The 18,825-nt window shown below is 41.5% G+C and overlaps 1 protein-coding gene across 1 annotated transcript; it reads left to right on the top strand.

The window, feature by feature from the left end:
• The first annotated feature begins 598 nt into the window (after window positions 1-598).
• On the top strand, window positions 599-18,483 carry nnt2 (nicotinamide nucleotide transhydrogenase 2). The gene is made up of 21 exons (XM_008404607.2): window positions 599-957; window positions 1,626-1,855; window positions 1,953-2,152; window positions 2,991-3,078; window positions 3,208-3,296; window positions 3,399-3,586; window positions 4,984-5,117; window positions 5,223-5,414; window positions 5,878-6,028; window positions 8,811-8,972; window positions 9,049-9,159; window positions 9,269-9,414; window positions 9,545-9,740; window positions 11,276-11,509; window positions 12,311-12,471; window positions 12,715-12,894; window positions 12,963-13,122; window positions 16,141-16,222; window positions 17,358-17,476; window positions 17,808-17,923; window positions 18,013-18,483. Exons 1-21 carry the CDS (start codon window positions 828-830, stop codon window positions 18,157-18,159), a joined length of 3,216 nt encoding a protein of 1,071 aa, XP_008402829.1. The 5' UTR covers window positions 599-827; the 3' UTR covers window positions 18,160-18,483.
• The last annotated feature ends 342 nt before the right edge of the window (window positions 18,484-18,825 follow it).

Consider the following 18,825-nt stretch of genomic DNA (forward strand, 5'->3'; position numbering starts at 1 on the left):
ACTTTATAATTATTAATGGCTTGTGATGTTAACTGATGATGATTTTATTGGATTTCTAACCTGTTGAAGCATCTTTTAATTTGTAGGTAGATAAAACAAGGATGGGTTATATACTACATGAGCAGTCAGATGTAATACTTGTTGCTTCTTATTTCTAAACATATGTCTTATATCTAAACAGAATAGCAGGGATACTGATAAAATATCATCAAGAGGAATTACGGGTCTTTCAAGCAAAGCTGCCGTTGAGGAACAATGGAGCCATTTGCCAGATCTAATAGGAGGCAAACCTGAGAATACTGATCCACCTTCTCATTTCTCATTTTCAGAAACCAAATGATAGTTTAATTCAATGACTTACAAAGTGAAAACTTTGCAGTACTTTGTTTAGGAAAGCAGTTCTCAGAACAAGTTGAATTCCCACATTGAGTTACACATTGTTATAAAATATCAGAACATAATTTTCCCATTTTAAATTGTGAATGGAATCGTGCGTTTTTACTCAACTGTCTCTGTGACCCCACTGAGCCTTTGCGTCTCTCTGTCGTCACAATTCCAGATCTCGCGAACTGGAACGTTGCATGTAATCAACCCTAGGCCTTGAGAGAGAGAGCACGCGAGTGAGTGAAAGTGTGTGTGTTGTGTTCTGCAGAGTTGAAATGTCACTCTGCTGTCTGTAGGCCTCGCAGCACAGACGGCCTGAGTGTGTAACTGGGGGAATCAGGACCTTCTGGAGGGAATCAAGATGTCCTCTGGTGTCTGACAGCAGATGAAGAAGAAGTCTTAACACAGAATAATCTATCTGCTTGCTTGTGTTCGAGGGAGCCATGTCAACTCTCCTGCGCTGCGTCTCCAGCTCCTGTCTGGTTTTGTCCCAGAGGAGGGGTCATCAAAAAATACTTGGGAGGAGGCATTTTAGGACTTTTCCTGTATTATGGGACCAAAAGGCTTCCAGAGGTAGGAACTATACTGCTCAGATACAATCTCTCTTGATTTAGTTTTTTTTTCCATCTCCAGTTTAAGGCTTCAAAGCTCAAAGTTGCCTTTTTGTGGCCCAGAGAAGTGGAAAACTCCTTAGATCATAAAATGCTTTCAGAAGGTTAGCTAAGATGTTCCCAAAATAGGAAAAGCAGGCAGTTGTTTCACTCGCTGACTTGTGGGCCGCTGCTAACATGTAGGTCAGTTAAAGGTGACATGTTGAATCCTCACTGCTTGCCTGACAGGTTTCCTGGAGAGATGCATGTGTTTTGTTGTAACGTCACTGTGGAGACACCAGAGTGTTTGTGGTGGTTTTAGGGGTTACTGAAAGCTTTAAAGTTGAAATTCTGAGTGTCCCTGCGGGAGCGGAGGCCTCTCTGCGAGCATAGTGGATCAGAGCCAATCACCTGCTACTTATGTCACCATGGCGGCGAGGTCACCAAGCCATGTATGGACAAAGAAATGTGCAACATGATATTGTTCCCCGGCCACACAATGTCAGCTGCAGGCTCACGCTCGCTCTCTAAAGCCAGAGCATGCAAACTCGTAATATTAGGATCACAACTTTAAAAATTAATCTGAAAATGCTTTCTGAGATCCTCTAGAGAAAGGCGGGCCTAACTGTCACTCGCTGTGTGTTCACTTAGGTGTGCTCTACAAAGATTTAGTGGTCGGTGTTCCTAAAGAAACAGTTTTGAATGAACGTCGGGTGGCGTTGTCGCCCGCCGGGGTTCAGGCTCTGGTCAAGCAGGGCTTCAAGGTGCAGGTGGAGAGAGGAGCCGGAGATGAAGCCAAGTTCTCTGACCAGCAGTACAAGGACGCAGGAGCCACCATCACCGACGTCAAGGGAGCTCTCGGCTCAGATTTGGTCCTCAAGGTTTCACGAGTTCCTTCTGCTACTCTCAACATCGTCTCTTAGCTATCTGAAGTGCTGTAATCTACACTGCCTCTCATTTATTCCCATTCTTTTCCAGGTTCGAGCTCCCAGTTTAAGTGAAGCAGACCTCCTGAAACCCAAGTCCACCTTGGTGAGCTTCATCTATCCGGCACAGAATCCAGACCTGATGAAGAAGCTGTCAGAGAGGCAGAGCACCGTGCTGGCCATGGACCAGGTGCCCAGAGTTACCATCGCCCAGGGATACGACGCTCTCAGCTCCATGGCCAACATCGCTGGGTAAAGAAATATCTAGATAATCACGGAGATTCACGTACAGTATGTACAGACAAACACGCAGATAAGAGGTAATAACACTGTTGCTAGACAGCTGGTATCGCTGCCTGATGATGTGTGTCATGTGCTCAGATGAGAGCATCCATCCATGCATCCATCCATCCATCTGAACTTGATATTCACTGATTGAGAGTAAATAAATGTAAAACTAAGAGCAACTTATTTTATAAATTTCATTTTAACACCCTGAGATACAAATAACTAATCCCTTCAGCCAGCTGGACATGTGTTGTTATGATATGACGACCAGTTTATCACAAATATTTTATTTTCATTATAATGAGTTGTTAAAAGTTTGGCACAGAAGTAGTTAAAAAGTTCTATGAACAGCAATATATATGACCTATGTCTGAGTTGTAAGACCTGTGCTCAGCAGTGGCAGTGCAAATATAAATATCAACAGATATGGACACCCTAACAGTTGCTTTTGTTTTCATAAAAACAGAAAACATTCCAATTATAATCAGTTCACGTAAAGAGGCATCCCTAATAAATGACAACGGTGCACTTTTTAAAAATCAAGCCTAAAATAAACTGCCTAATTCTGAATACACAGAAGTCAATGTTGCCATTACTTATTTTAATTCTGCAGCTTTAGGTTTTATATATTTTGACAGCAAATTTACATGACCTGCAAAAGATAATTGCAAAAACATTAAATTAGACACTGTGTCATATCTTACTAGAAATCAATAGGAATAGACTCACACTTTCTGTCATATACTGTAAACATAAGAAAACAACAAAGAATGTGGTTTTGTTAAATGTGTTATTTTGGCAGATACAAAGCTGTGGTTCTGGCTGCCAACCACTTTGGCCGGTTCTTCACTGGTCAAATCACAGCTGCAGGAAAAGTCCCTCCAGCTAAGGTAACCCTCAGTTGAACGTTTTTGATTTTTCTGAAATGAGAGGCTTTTGTCCACCTTTGGCGTTTTCTTTTTACGTACACATTGAAAACTGCAAACTGATTCTTCTCTTGATGTTTCTGCTGCTCTCAGGTCCTGGTTATTGGAGGCGGGGTGGCTGGTTTAGCAGCAGCAGGGGCAGCCAAGTCGATGGGAGCCATAGTGAGAGGCTTTGACACCAGGTATGAGATGAAAGGAAAAGGACGCCTCGTGTTTCAGACCGGCAGACTCGGCGATGATGGTTAGTGAGCTTGACGAAAAGCTGACTGTTTGTTTCCTGTCAGGCCAGCAGCACTTGAGCAGTTCAAGTCATTTGGGGCAGAGCCTTTGGAAGTAGACATCAAAGAGTCTGGCGAAGGGGTCGGAGGTTACGCCAAGGAGATGTCAAAGGAGTTCATTGAGGCTGAGATGGCCCTGTTCGCCAAGCAGTGTAAAGACGTCGACATCGTCATCAGCACTGCACTTATCCCAGGTCGGTAACAATGAAACCTTCAACCATTTCTCTTTATCTTCGAGTGTTTAAAGTTAAGATAAATGGCCTACCGTTTCTTATTTGGAGGCGTGCATACATCCAGTGTGTTTTTTTTAAGTCGATTGTCAAAGAAGAAAAAGAAGGGAAAAAAAGGAAATGAGTTGCAAGGCAAGACTTTAAAAGCACAAGTTGTTGCTGATTTTGTTGATGGATTTCAAGGCTAACATGCTGATCTAAGGCTTTATTTCCACACGGTTTTATCCAAACATGGTAACTGACTTGAAGTTTATTCAATCTTTGGAGGGTCCCCAACATCCGTGCAAAAGCTCCTGCCTGAGCAAAACTTTGCAAGATGGATTACAGGGATCTGCATGTCAGGAAGATGGATGAACTAATTTGCTAATAAACAACTCGCAAGGCTCCGCTCGGAGATAACACACTCAGCTCTGATGCTTACCGGTGAAAAGTATGTCGAAAAAGGTATTTACAGTACGCTGCAAAAGCAATGTGTATCTCTTGAAAGAAAAAAGATACATATTTATTAAACTTTTCTGCAAATCAAAATCTAAAATATGTGGCCTGCATTTGTGTTTGACCACCCAAGTCAGTTCTTTGGAGAATTACCTTTCACTATATTTACAGCCGCAGGGTACACTTTGTCTCCACTGGCTTTGCACATATTGGACTGAATATTTTGGCTCTTTTCTTTGGAGAATATCTATAACTTCAGTCTTATTGGATGAAAAGCATTCACAAACAGTCATATTCAAGGGCTTACAAGAATTTCTCAGGTGGATTTAGTGCCCGGACTTGGACTTGGCCATTCTAACGGATGCCTTTATTTGTCAAAAGTCCTTATTTTGATATTCTTTTTTTTTGGGTTCTGCTTCAAAAATGGGAACTAACTGTGTTAGCCCATTTCATTTCAAGTCCAAAACTTTTATCCATTCTCTGTACACACTTGTCCCTTAATGGGGTTGGGAGGGATGCTGGTGCCTATCTCCAGCAAATGTTTCGGGTGAGAGGCAGGGTACACTCTGGACAGGTCGCCAGTCTGTTGCAGGGCAACAGAGACAGACAGGACAAACAACCATGCACACACACTCACACCTAGGGCCAATTTAGAGAGACCAATTAACCTGACAGTCATGTTTTTGGACTGTGGGAGGAAGCTGGAGTACCTGGAGAGAACCCACCATGCACAGGGAGAACATGCAAACTCCATGCAGAAAGACCCCAGGCCGGGAATAAAACCCAGGACCTTATTGCTGCAAGGCAACAGTGCTACCAACTGCGCTACTGTGCAGCCCCAAAGCTTTCAGTTTAATCCATATTAGCTTAAAATAGTTTGCTTCAAATTCAGCTTAGTTTACAATTATTTGTCTCTGATCATGCAGGAAAAAAGGCTCCTGTGTTAATTAAGAAAGAGTTTGTCGAGTCAATGCGGGACGGCTCTGTGGTGGTGGACCTGGCTGCAGAAACCGGAGGAAACATCGAGACCACCAAGCCAGGAGATCTGTACGTCTACAAGGTCAGCTTTCTGTCTGTGTCTTAAAGTACAGCAATAAAAATGTTCCCTAGCCTGTTCACCCCAGAGGAAAATTCACAGATCAAGAACGTTTTCTGTTCCAACCAGGGAGTCACTCATATAGGTTACAGCGACCTGCCCAGTCGCATGCCCACACAAGCCAGCACTCTGTACTCCAACAACGTCCTGAAGCTGCTGAAAGCCATCAGTCCAGACAAGGAGTACTTCCACTATGAGCCCCGCGAGGAATTTGACTATGGAACAATCGACCATGTCATCCGTGGGACTCTTGTGATGAAGGTTGGTTTTGATTTGCTGTAAAAGTCTCTGCTGGCGTCCTCTCTTCCCTCTCAGCATGAGCTATCACATCTTGTCAAGTCAAGCTCCAGGCCCCCCCCAAAAAAACCCAGTTCCAGCTGGGTAAGGCTCAAACTGAAAACATTTCCAAGAATTTTGGTTTGGACACAATGTCTACGACAGTGAAATTGTGCAAGGTCGGTAGGGCATATCGACTTACTGCTGGTGGACCGACGCATGATTCAAGTCTTTCTAAAGTAAATTCATCTGCAAAACCCTTGCTAACTGGTTGATGAGCGCTGTTTGCTTAGTGTAATCTCCTGCTGCAGGACTCCCAGCATCCAGTCCAGATGTTCCAAAATGCAAATCACACAAATATTCAATTCTCTAACATGTATACCTCATGGATCTTTTACTAGTGCTCACTAGGGTATATTTGTGTTTTTTTTTTTCTCTGCCTGAACAGGAAGGTCACAACATGTTCCCGTCTCCACTGCCTAAAACAACCCCGCCAGCCCCCGTGAAACAGAAAACCGTGGCAGAGATGGAGGCCGAAAAAGCTGCAACAGTTTCCCCTTTTAACCGCACGTTGACCTCTGCCGGCGTTTACACTGCAGGTCAGACACAAAGCGTCAGATTCAGGGGGGAAATATTCATCTATAGATTTGTTGTGGATGTTTTAGCTCCACTGCATTCTGAGGTACATTCTTCAGATTAGATCAAGCTCGAGGAAAGGTTGGACGAAGCAGAAAATTGTTCAAATGTCTGTGAGTCTCTGCTTATTCCTTTATCTTTCACTGCTTTAGAGCAAACCATAAGAAAAAAAAAAACACACAAAAAACATGCATTTTGTGTATTTTAGGTGCTTGAATGTGAAGCTGAGCTGCTGTTCCTTCCCAACATGCATTTCAAAGTGACAATCGTTGACGTTACGAATCTAGATCCCTACCCAAATGGATGTTTTTGTCAGTCTTTTTGTTGGAGGCGTGCAGAACTAGCCACTTGGCATGAGTACGATGGTATTTGTGCTCTTTACATATTTTTTCTGTTCTGCCACTGGAGTCATTGGAGTGAATCGCTTACCTGTCAGACAGAAGAGATTTGTTCAGGACGTTATGCTCTAAACATAAATACAAAGGTTAATATTTTACATGTTTTCACATATGCTCAAGATATTTATCAGTGTGTCCTCAAGTGTTCCTTTTACGTCTCTAGTTTTGGTTTGAAATGTAGCATAGCTCTATATACAACATTTAAAAAATTTGCCTTACTTTTGTTTCTCACTTTAAGAGACAAAGAAAAACAAAGTTGCTCAGAAAACTGTTTTTCCTGCTCTATTTATTTAAAAAGTTAATTGGAAACATGGGATTGTATGTAGGATTATCCTCATCCACAAAAAAATACTATATGTGGTGCTGTAATAGCGTATCAGAATAGACCACAAACAGAGAAGAAGGGAAGGGCTAAGCAAATGTAATTTTTAAAAATGATTATATTGTACCTCCACCATGTCAGCACCACGTGCATGCTCCTAAGACAGTAACACACCTAGTGTAACTGTATTTTGCGTATTCTTGCACTTTCCAAAATGACAGAGCACTGTGCTCTATAACTTAGTGAAATTTTGAAAACGATTTCTAATCAGTCTCTTCAGCAGCAGATTGTAAAGCGTGGAAACATGCCACAATTGTTCCTGTTGCAAAAATATAAGAGCCATGAAGTCCTCAATGTCTTCAGACCAGTAGCCCTCACCTCCTTGGTGATGAAGGCTTTGAGAGGTTAATGAAAAAGGGCGATCTGAAACAGGCTGCTGGCCACTTTAGGTCCTCTTCAGTCCGCTCATCAGGCGGGAGTGTGCAGGACGCCACTCTGTTTTTAATAAACCTTTTAGTGGAGCATCTGGAGGTCCCTAAAACACATCCAAGGCTGTGGTTTGTTGATTTTCCATCTGCATTTAATACTACCCAGCCCTATCTTCTTGCGAATAAACTTTTGTCAGCGTTTCATCTGAATCCAAATCTTGTAGGCTGGTTGTTAGACTCTGTCAGATCGGTCACAATGTGTGAAAATTAATGGCGAGCTGTCACACTTATCCTTCCTGTTTGCAGGGTGGTGTCCTTTCTTCGGTGCTGTTTATTCTTTGTGCAGTTCCTGTAGGAGCACACATCAGAACAGACGCACTTTGAAATTTGCTGATGACTCTTTTATAAGTCTTTTAAATGACAGTGAAACTGAGAAAGGTGCAATTGTAGAGGTCTTTACAACATAGTGCAATTAATGCAGGTCAATTGATGCATCCAAAACTAAAGATATGTTCACTGACCTTCATAAATCCCTGTCCAGTATCACTTTCATTCACAACCTGGAAGCTAAATCGTAAGCGAGTATAAACTCTTATTGATAATAAGCTAGGCTTTTAATGAAAAACGGATGCAGGGTGTAAATAGGTCCAGCAGCGCCTTTTTTCTTTTCTTTTTTTATAAAATTTTTTTAAAGTAAACTGGGCTCTTTTTTATCACTCTATTTTAGTCTGTGACTCTATTTTATCAGTGTTTTATTGATTCTGTTCTATTTTTATTGTTGCGTGGCTTTGTTTGGTTTCTTTAAATTGTCTAGTAAAAACTGGTTGATGAGGCTCACTAATGTGGCAAGCAAGGTAATTGGAATGAAGCAAGCCCGGCTCCAGAATACACTCCAAGCGTGTGAGAACTGATCGTTAACAACGCACAACATCCACTTCAGAGCGAGTTTCATCTTCTTCCATCTGGCCACCGCTGTAGGATCTCTAAGATCAGAACCTGGCGAGGTTTCTTTCATTCCTGCTGCCATTGCTGACCTTAATCTCCCTGGTTTAGACTGCAATAGCCAGACTAGACCACTTTTTAGGTTTTTTTAAAATAGGACACATTTTATGTTGTTGTTAATTTTGTCTATTATGTGCTATGTTTTGAGATGATCCATTATTTCTCTTGATATTTGTAGTTGTCCTGTACCGGCAGTGGATGGTTTTTTTTTGTTGCTTTTATATATGTTGCTTGTTGTAAACAAATTTGCCCTTAGGATATCTATAAAAACTGAACAGAACATGCGTGTTCTTTTGTCTGGATGAGGCCTGATTCTTAATCCTGTACTTGTGTGTTGTTGTTTATTTACAGCCACATTATAAGTGCTTTAGAGCTGTTTATGTTTAAAACCTCAGTAGCTCTACAGAATAGTATGAGAATATATCAAAGAAAGATTTAAAATGAATGACATGGTAACTCAGCAGGCACACTTTCTTCTATTTTGGGTAATAAAGCTATCTAAAGAGTGCAGTTTGAGGGATCCTAGCTTTTAAAAAAAAGCTGTGAAAATGCTCACATGTTAATGATGCTTCTCTGCTGTTTGTCTTTACATCAGGTGTGTCCACCTGTCTGGCTCTGGGCATCATCTCCCCAAACGCAGCTTTCACTCAGATGGTCACAACGTTCGGTTTGGCTGGGATTGTGGGATACCACACTGTGTGGGGGGTGACCCCTGCTCTGCACTCGCCTCTCATGTCTGTCACCAACGCTATCTCAGGTCAGGGGGTCAGGGTACAGTCTGGAGCTTCGTGTGGCCCTCTGCTGTTATTCATGCTGCCCGTTCTGCCTCACAGGCCTGACCGCGGTAGGAGGTCTGGTGCTGATGGGTGGAGGTCTCGCACCCTCCAGCCTGCCTGAGACTCTCGCCCTGGCCGCCGCCTTCGTTTCATCCATCAACATCGCTGGTCTGACAGTCGTCACGGACACATCAGAGGAGAACATAATTTATTAGCTGTGTAGCTAAGAGCATGCTACTTTTTATTTTTGTGGATTGTTTTTGGTGTGCCTGTGCAGGTGGTTTCCTCATCACCCAGAGAATGCTGGACATGTTCAAACGTCCCACTGACCCTCCTGAATACAACTACCTTTACTTGTTGCCGGGGGCCGCTTTTGTTGGAGGATACGGAGTTTCACTGGCTGCTGGCTACAGCATAGAGCAGGTGAGGGAACGGTCTCTAATCTACCAGTTTTACACAACTTCAGGGAAATACATATACTTATATTGGTCATTGCTTTTTTTGTGTGACTTGACTGAGTTTTTTTTTCAATTTCTTTAATTAATTCCCTCAGATGATGTACCTGGGCTCAGGCTTGTGTTGCGTCGGGGCGTTGGCAGGCCTCTCTGCCCAGCACACATCTCGACTGGGGAACGCCCTGGGCATGATGGGAGTAGCAGGGGGCATTGCTGCCACCATCGGCGCCCTCAAGCCGTCGCCAGAGCTGTTGTCTCAGATGTCGTTAGCTATGGCCACTGGAGGGACCCTTGGTATGTGTTTTTAAAGCTATCTCTGTGTTGTAGCTCTAACACAGCACTGCGACGCTAGAAAGTCCCTTCTCTGGCACTGATTATTCCCTTTTTAACACTGTCTAATATAGTATTGTTCTCCACTATCTAGCCCACATAGAAACATGCTGGGTGATCAGATTATTAACCTGCAAAGAAAGAAAGCAATAACTATTGGTTTTTGAAGCACAGTTTAGACATCAGTATATATCTTAATAATAATAATAATAATAATAATAATAATAATAATAATAATAATAATAATAATAAATTTAATTTATAACGCACTTTTCATTAATAAAAATCTCAAAGTGCTACACGGTGCAGCTAAAAACAAATAAAATCAGCAATCAAAAACAATTAAAAAAAAAGACTGTCATTTAAGAGTGGAGTAGGCTCGTCTAAAAAGAAAGGTTTTCAAGCCAGTTTTAAAATTGGACAATAATTGCGGGGCTCTCAAATAGTCTGGGAGAGAGTTCCATTGATGAGGAGCAGCCACAGCAAATGCTCGATCACCCACAGTCCTTAGTCTTGATCGAGGAAGGTGGAGAAGATTACAGGCTTGTGATCGTAAGGATCTAGAAGTTGAATGTGAAATAAGGAGGTCCTTCAGGTAATCTGGTGAGGTTCCATATAGACAGTGATGGGTGATAAGAGCAATTTTATACTGAATCCTATGAGTTACAGGAAGCCAGTGAAGCTCGTAAAGAGTAGGTGCGATGTGATCAAATTTATGAGCTCTCACTAGGATCCTGGCTGCACTGTTTTGAATGTATTGAAGCCTCTGAAGGTGTTTTCTGTGGACACCAATAAACAGTAGTCGAGCCTTGTTAATTTTGCAATTCTCTACTTGAGTCTTTATGAAAGATTTCATCTTTTAGTTTTAGTGTTGCGTAAGACAATTACTAATCCTCAAGGGGGCGCTGTTATGTAAAATGGGCTTTTTTTAGCTTTACATTATGTTATAGCAAATAACATCAAAAGGAATTGTATCACGGTATTCCCTTGATTTTCCAGGTAATGATATTCAAGGCAATAATACCTGAAGTATCAAGGTAGTACGAGCTAATTTTCAGTGTAAAGCTCGTGAAAAACATCATTAATGTGTTAATAGAGGAGTGACGTCGTGATGACTTCCTCAAGGCGCAGTGCTGGAAAGAGCAGGAGTTTTTAAAGCGACAGAGGCCCAATTTTAATTACCAAGCCAAATTTCTTTTAAGTCATATTTGATATATGTGGCACTTTTATAGCAACTGAAGGTAACATATAGTTATTTGATTATGCTTTAAAATGGCACCATGTGCTGGAAAGCAATACCGCCCCTTTAATTTACCATACATGCATATGCATCAGTGCTGCAGCTACATCTCTTTTCAGCAAACTCAACTGACTACTTTGCTTACTTTGGCTTTGTAGCGGAAAACAGGTGTTGGCTTGATAACATTTAGCTCTTTTTCGCTTTCAAATAATTTGAATAATAACAGTAATAACTTACTGATGTCACATCTCGACCGCAGGCCTCACCATCGCCAAGCGTATTGAAATCACGGACTTGCCACAGCTGGTGGCAGCCTTCCACAGCCTGGTGGGACTCGCGGCTGTCCTCACCTGCGTCGCCGAGTACATGATCGAGTTCCCTCACCTGGAAACTCACCCTGCAGCCGGCGTGCTGAAGACCGTGGCCTACCTGGGCACATACATTGGAGGCGTCACCTTCAGCGGATCTCTGGTGGCCTACGGAAAGCTGCAAGGTTGGAGCTGCTGACCAAAACTGCTTTCAGCTTTTCCGAGATTCAAATGCATCGGAGACCTTTTGGGTTGAGAAACACTTTGTGGGGGGTCCTGAGCTTGCCTTCAGACCTTAGGTTAAATTTAAACTGCACATTATTTACCCAGTAAGTACATTAAAAACGTTATAAATTATGTTTTTAAGGATGGTTTTTGCCATGATGACCTTTGTTATTGTGGGTCTCCAGCTTAGAAGTTTATGAAACACCAAAACCGAGGTTCTGGTCTACTAGCGAGATACAATGCCTTGCAAAAATAATTCAGTTATGTTCCACTTTGTATTGGTCTGTCACATTGTTCCCTGTAAACACCAGTTTGCAGCTGTAAACTAACAAAAGATACAAAAGTTTAATTGAATACCTTTACAAGACACCAAAACACGCAGAGCTTCATATATCCATCCACTTGCACTGACTGTCTCCTGGTGGTTAAAGCCAAATCCTCTGTGGAGTCCAGGTCAGGGTTGGGGCTTTGCGTGCAGTTATCAGCACTCTTTTATTTAAACTGTTGTGTGAACTGATCAAGGGGAACACATGAGAAACATTCTGGTAAGATGTGATTTGTTGACCACAGGGCAGTGGCTCTGCTTGCAGGATTAGTTGTTGTCTTGTAACAGATTGTAATAAGATTCCTCCGCAGAGACATCTGGATCTCCAAAGGGGCGCTTGAAACTAATTGCGCTCTGTGTTTTATGTCGTCAATTATCCCTACAAACGATTGACAATCATTTCTGGCTTTTGAAAATAATTGCTCTTTGCCTGTAGGCATCCTGGACTCCGCCCCCCTGCTGTTGCCTGGTCGACACATGTTGAACGCCGGTCTGATGGCGGCGTCCATGGGAGGCATGGTGCCCTTTATGCTCAGCTCCAGCTACGGCACCGGGATGGGCTGCCTGATGGGGGTGTCCGGGCTTTCAGCTGTCATGGTGAGATTTACAGCAACATCTGAGCAGCAAACAGATGAGGCAGCAAAGATTCGGTTTTGAGGAAACACATTTTCAGAAAAAAAAAAAAAAAAAAAAAAGTCCCAAAAACCGGTCTGGATTCGGTTATATATTTTAGCTGATGAAATTTGACGCTTCACTTTGTTAGATGCCAAGTATGTTTAAACTGCGAAGAGCTTTGTAGCGAAACTGAGTAGCACAGAAGCTTGCACACCTTTCTTCCAGGGTGTAACACTCACAGCAGCTATCGGTGGGGCAGACATGCCGGTGGTCATCACTGTGCTGAACAGCTACTCAGGATGGGCGCTCTGTGCTGAGGGCTTTTTGCTAGACAACAACCTCATGACGATTGTGGGAGCCCTGATCGGCTCCTCTGGCGCCATCCTTTCGTACATCATGTGTGTGGTGAGTAGATGCGTGAGTAGATGCGCTTGTGATAAGAACCTGAGATGGGGTTCCTTCTTTCCTCCAAGGCCATGAACCGCTCGTTGCCCAACGTGATCATGGGAGGGTACGGCACCACCTCCACGTTAGGTGGGAAGCCCATGGAGATCGTCGGCACCCACACCGAGGTCAATGTGGAGCAAACTATAGACATCATCAAAGAAGCCAACACCGTCATCATCACTCCAGGTAGACTTTAAAAACCAGCATGCAGTATTTCTGAGTGTTGATTATCCAGTATGTTATGATTACAGCCTCAGTTTTTCTTTTTTCTTTACATCTCTGATTCTACATGGTTGCAAAGTTAACACATTCATATCCTCAAGTATTAGCACTACATGTGGAAAAACATTCAAGTACTCCTGCTTTATTATTATTATTATTATTATTATTATTATTATTATTATTATTATTATTATTATTATCTCGCACTGAAAATCTTAAAAACCATAAAAGTTTTAGTACATTGGAAAATTCCTGTGTTAAGAAATAATTGCTTTTAACAAAATAAGTAACTTCACCATTATTGCCTCCCTTCTGTTTTTGTAATCTCCGCTCCCTTAGAGCAGCAATACGTTTTCTCCTCCGTTTCACAAAGTTGGATCAAACAGAGACGGATTTTTCAACCATTCTCATTTCGCACATTCTGTCCAGAACATCCAGATTCCTGAATGATCTCATGATCTCCTCTCTCCTGCTCACACAGCAGGTGTTACAGGGTATTTAGAACTGAGGCAGCAGGCAAAGAAAGTTGATTTTTTTGTCTGATATATCACTTATACATTGATTTGACCTTTTGTCTTGGATCATTGCACATTAAATTAAAAAAGGAAAGAAAAAACTGTCATTACCTATTCTCAGTCAACTTCACAACCTCCTGGTATTGCACTCCAGCACGCTGGAGGATAACAAGGCCCACAGCATGACAGATCCTCCTCCGTACATACTCGTGGGTGTTAGGCTATCTTTAATATACTCGTCCTATGATTTGGAAAATCTCAATCTTGATCACATCCTATCAAGACAAATGGCTCCGGTTAGTTCAACCTCCATTTTTTCCTTTGTGATGATAGGACAGAAAATATTTTTTTCTACCAACTAGTTGGTATGTAGATGCTGTCTAATGGTTGTCATGGAGACCCCAGATGCCACTCTTTGCTGCAGTTCCCTTACAGTAAAATGTTTACATCTCACTGTCCCCTCACTCTTCATGGTGGCAGGATAAACATTGATCTTTGCCCAGCAAGCTAAAGGCTAAAAGAAACATTACACCCCAGGGAAAACAATGAGTCATTAAATATTAAGTAAAAGGTTTAATACATTCAAACTCAATTAAATATTTGAGGTTATAATTTAAAAATGCTTCAGTTAAAGTTATTTTTCACTAATTATTGAGTGTGATATTGTTTTTGTGTTATTTTGCCGATGTGGGAGTACCCCCCCCCCAACCCCTCCCCTGTACTAGAATAAAATCAGTGGAAAATTACATCACTGCAATTAAAATGATGATTTCTTTTAAATCTCTGCACATCTTCAACAGGAGTGAGAGTAACTGCGGAGAGGATTGCATCTTTTCTCTGTATGATGGTTTGTTTTTCTGTTATGTACAGGTGAAGGCCTACAATCGCAACCGGGACAAAACATTTTGTTCCAGTCGATCATACAGAAATTCGCAGTTCCACTCATGGAACGATTTGGATACCAATAAATCTGCAAATAAAAAAAAGCTACACATGTTTTAATTAGGAAATTCTTGATGAGTAACCTGGGAATAACTCGCCATTTTATCCTGCTGTAACATTTTGTCTGTTTTCTAAACAGATCGTGGACACTCTGTTACACAAACTTTATGAACAAACATTAAAAATAATGCCAAAACTCAGCATCAAACACTGTCATAGCATGTGGCACAAAAACAAAAATATTCATAAAACTCTTTTTGAACGAGTTCAGAAGTATCGCATGTCCCCGTGTGGGAGTGTTTCTGCTTCTTTTGGACGTTTTTGTTGAAAAATTAGCTCAAAACAGATGTAACCACATTGCAACGTTCCCAAAAAAAAAAGAAAAAGAGAGAGACTCCAAAAGAACTTTTGGGAAACACCAACATCTAACTTTGATCTTGCTTCAGGTGGGGCACAGCTGCAGCGTGGGATGATATCATGACCCAACAGAGTGAATTCTCCGCTCTGCTCAGACAGTCTGGCTCTGTGATAACATCTGTCTTTTGTTCCATTTACCTGACAAAATAAAGGTTCAGTCTGACCGCTCTGCCAAAAGATGCATCCAAACGGCAGTAATGAAAAATCCTGCAATCCTCTGGAAATGTCAGTGACTGTGACTGATGGTGGTGATTAATTCATTTGAGACAACAAAAGGAAAAGATCAGGCACCACAAGAGGGAGCAGTGCACTTAGCAGTCGATTTTGGAATCATCTGTTAACCAACATAAAAAAATGATTGTTGAGATAATTACCAGTTCATGTTTTTTTTTTTTCTTCTTCTTCACAAAAGAAAAGCCAGATCTATCTGACAAATAAGTTGTTGTTTAGCAGCCTGAGCTAGAGCAACCATTCTGAAAATCTTGGAAACGCGTCTCGCTGTTGTTGCCTAATGGCCCCGGACCAACGCGAGGACAGCTGTGTGGTCCAACACGCTGCTTTGATTACAGTAACAGGGAAAAGTCGAAGCAACTATTAGGTCCAGGCTCTAGACTTCTCCATGTGCTGTCAACAACAAAGGAGGGCAGTGAGGAAACAGAAGGCTGAGGCTGTCTGGGGAATTACCATACAGGTCATGAGTGACTGCCTTCAGAACAACAACAACAGGGAAGAAAATCTTAACAAGAGGCTATGCTGAACTCTGTTAGGAACATGACCACCAGGGTTAAACAGTGGTGAGGCAAAACGGTTCTTTGCACGCAGGGGTCCCGTATCTATCATACATAACGCTGCAGTTTCTCAGGGAGATTGATCTCAGACTTATTGAACTGCTGGGATTTGAATAAGGACGAGGACACTGCAGAGAGGAGAGCAAAATGAATAAAGAACACACGATTGATGGTTTTGGACTGTGGTGTTTTTCTATTCAAATGTGAACAATGGTGCTGATGTGTATCAAGAACCCAGATCTAAGAAATTTTGCTCTTGTAATATAGAGCGTAGGAGTGTGATTTCCTAACTCGTGTTTTAACTATTTTTTCCTGTTTAGGCTGGGGTTTGTGTGCAGCCAAAGCCCAGTACCCGATAGCAGACATGGTGAAGATGTTAAGAGAACAAGGCAAGACTGTCAGGTGAGTAATTTTGTACAGTTTTTTTTTTGTATTGTTGCCTCCCCACCCCAAAGTTTTTGAATATTGTCTGGTTTATTTTGGGCCTTAAATAAGATACACACGCTCTTTATAATTTATAAAGTCAGTAAGTTTTAATAATTTAGAAATTAGTTTGTGTTATCCAAATAGACAACTGTATGAAAATTCTTATTGCTTTTTTTTTCACAGTTTAGCTAATGTCTGCAAGGTAATTTTATGTCTCTACACAATAACTGAGCTAGAGTAAAACCAGGGAGCGGTAAAGAATGTGCAGTGTTTTCTGTTTAACCAACTTTTTGGCTTTAGTTAGTATAAAATCGCTCTTTGATACTTTATTCTGTATATATCTAACATTCACTCTCCAAGTGACCGTTTCATCAACAATAGCTCTCAGAAATGTGTGTTCCTGGATCCTTTCAGTGTTTACTTCATTTATCTGTATTTTATTTCTCTGTACTGGCTCTGGAGTTTCCAAATAACACTATTTTGGTTTTAATCAAAATTTAGCGACAGCTTGTTACTGCTTGTCCGAGGAGTCAAACTTTCCTCCAATCTTTCAAAGTGATCTTGGTGTCAGAGGTTTTCAGGGCTATTTAGATTTCACATACCAACATTTTATTGGGATTTGATGTGACAGCGAAGGACAGCTATGTATGTTTTTTTCCTTTTTTACAAAAAAGTGCAGGATGCAAATCTATTCATTCTAAAGTTAACAGTTTGTAGTAGGCACCTTTCCATCTGTACACATCTAGAAAAATAAAAATTGGATTCTTTGTGTTTACTCAAGTTTTTTGATGGCAGCAGGTTGCATAGCAGATATATGCACTAAGAATGGCAAAGATAGATGACAAGATAATGGAAGAAGAGAAAATATACTTCTCAAAAAAATAAAGGGAACACTTAAGTGTTTAAGTGTTCCCTTTATTTTTTTGAGCAGTGTATAAACAAATGATGCATGGCTTTGCATTTTTGCAAAATACGTGTGGCCGTATATTTCTTTAGGGCTACATGTACTCATTTTAAAGAGACAAGCGCTTTTTTTGTTTTATTATTCTCAGAAAAAGCAGGAGGATGATTGATCAGAGCGAATCACTTTCGATCTGCGTGTCTCTGACAGGTTTGGTATCCACCCCGTGGCTGGTCGCATGCCCGGCCAGCTCAACGTTCTCCTGGCTGAAGCCGGCGTCCCCTATGACGTGGTCCTGGAGATGGATGAGATCAATGACGACTTTCCAGGCAAACTCTTTTAAAAATAAATTACGAAGACAGAAACGTAGTATTTATTGAGGCATGGTTATCACTTTGGCAGGACAGTATAGGATAAAATTACAATATCAGCCTTTGTGTATTAAACACGTCCACATTTCCATTTACACTTGCAGCTGCCACGCATGTGTGTGTTAATATTCAGACATGCCATGTTATTCGGACAACCGTTGGTGTTTTCTTAGCAACCAGCACGCCGTCTAGTACACATGGTTCTTGTTTATGACAGAGTGAGACGGGGAGCGGAGCGTTATCCTTTATCTGTCTCGTGGCTAAAAGTGTGAATGTCGGTGACCCTTAGAGACGGACTTGACGCTGGTCATCGGAGCAAACGACACGGTGAATTCTGCTGCACAAGAAGATCCCAATTCTATAATTGCCGGCATGCCTGTGCTGGAAGTGTGGAAGTCCAAACAGGTCTGTTTGGGAATATTCTATGAACTCTAACTGGATGTATATATAGCGTCTTGCCTATAGAACTGACTTGATGTACGTTTTCCCTACAGGTCATAGTGATGAAGCGTACACTGGGAGTGGGGTACGCGGCGGTGGACAACCCCATTTTCTACAAACCCAATACATCAATGTTGCTGGGAGATGCCAAGAAAACATGTGACGCACTGCAGGCAAAGATCAGAGAGGTCTACTACTAGATACAACTCATCCCCTTTTTTCCTGTAAAAATTAAATCCACATTCGCAGGAAATGATTTAAGGATCTGGCTATTTTTAGAGATTTATTGGATCTGCAAAGAATAAAGCATAATACATTTCCACTGCCATGTCACGGTCATATTTAAAATCATGCAATCCCAGGAGGTTGCAAGCGTCAACAAATGCACACACAAGTGTGTGTGCTTGTAAAATATCGGTTTTCATGTCTGGATGGCTACAATTCATATGTTTGATTAAAAAATAAAGTGCATTAACTCATGGACAAATGTGTTCTGAACTGTAAATAAAATATTCAAATATGTTCTAATATGTTTTCCTTTCAAGTGCAAATGCCATCTGCAAAATTTTGTACCGTTACAACAAAACGAGATTCCATTTGTAAAATACGATCCAACAGTTTCTGGCGTAAATCTTGGAAGACACACATTTTTAGTGTAGCTTTTAAGAATGCGTAATTTACCAGAAGTATGAATGATTTGGGTGTTGACTGTGTATATGTCACCAGCTGTTGTTGTTGAGTCTAACTGCAGTAGATTATCAGACCATCATGACAGATGATGGTACCAAAAATGCTAAAGATAAGCAACAAACCAGTCAGGATCTTCCTATTACATCTGACCGATTCAGATTGATCTTTTCCGAGGA

The sequence above is a fragment of the Poecilia reticulata genome, linkage group LG3 (genome assembly GCF_000633615.1).
Source record: "Poecilia reticulata strain Guanapo linkage group LG3, Guppy_female_1.0+MT, whole genome shotgun sequence".
Classification (NCBI taxonomy): Eukaryota; Metazoa; Chordata; class Actinopteri; order Cyprinodontiformes; family Poeciliidae; genus Poecilia; species Poecilia reticulata.

Coding starts and splice junctions, on each gene's coding strand:
- nnt2 (XM_008404607.2), top strand. CDS start 828: ATGTCAACTCTCCTGCGCTGCGTCTCCAGCTCCTGTCTGGTTTTGTCC. Junction 13,123..16,140: donor CACCGTCATCATCACTCCAG/GTAGACTTTAAA, acceptor TTTCCTGTTTAG/GCTGGGGTTTGTGTGCAGCC. Junction 17,477..17,807: donor GATCAATGACGACTTTCCAG/GCAAACTCTTTT, acceptor GGTGACCCTTAG/AGACGGACTTGACGCTGGTC.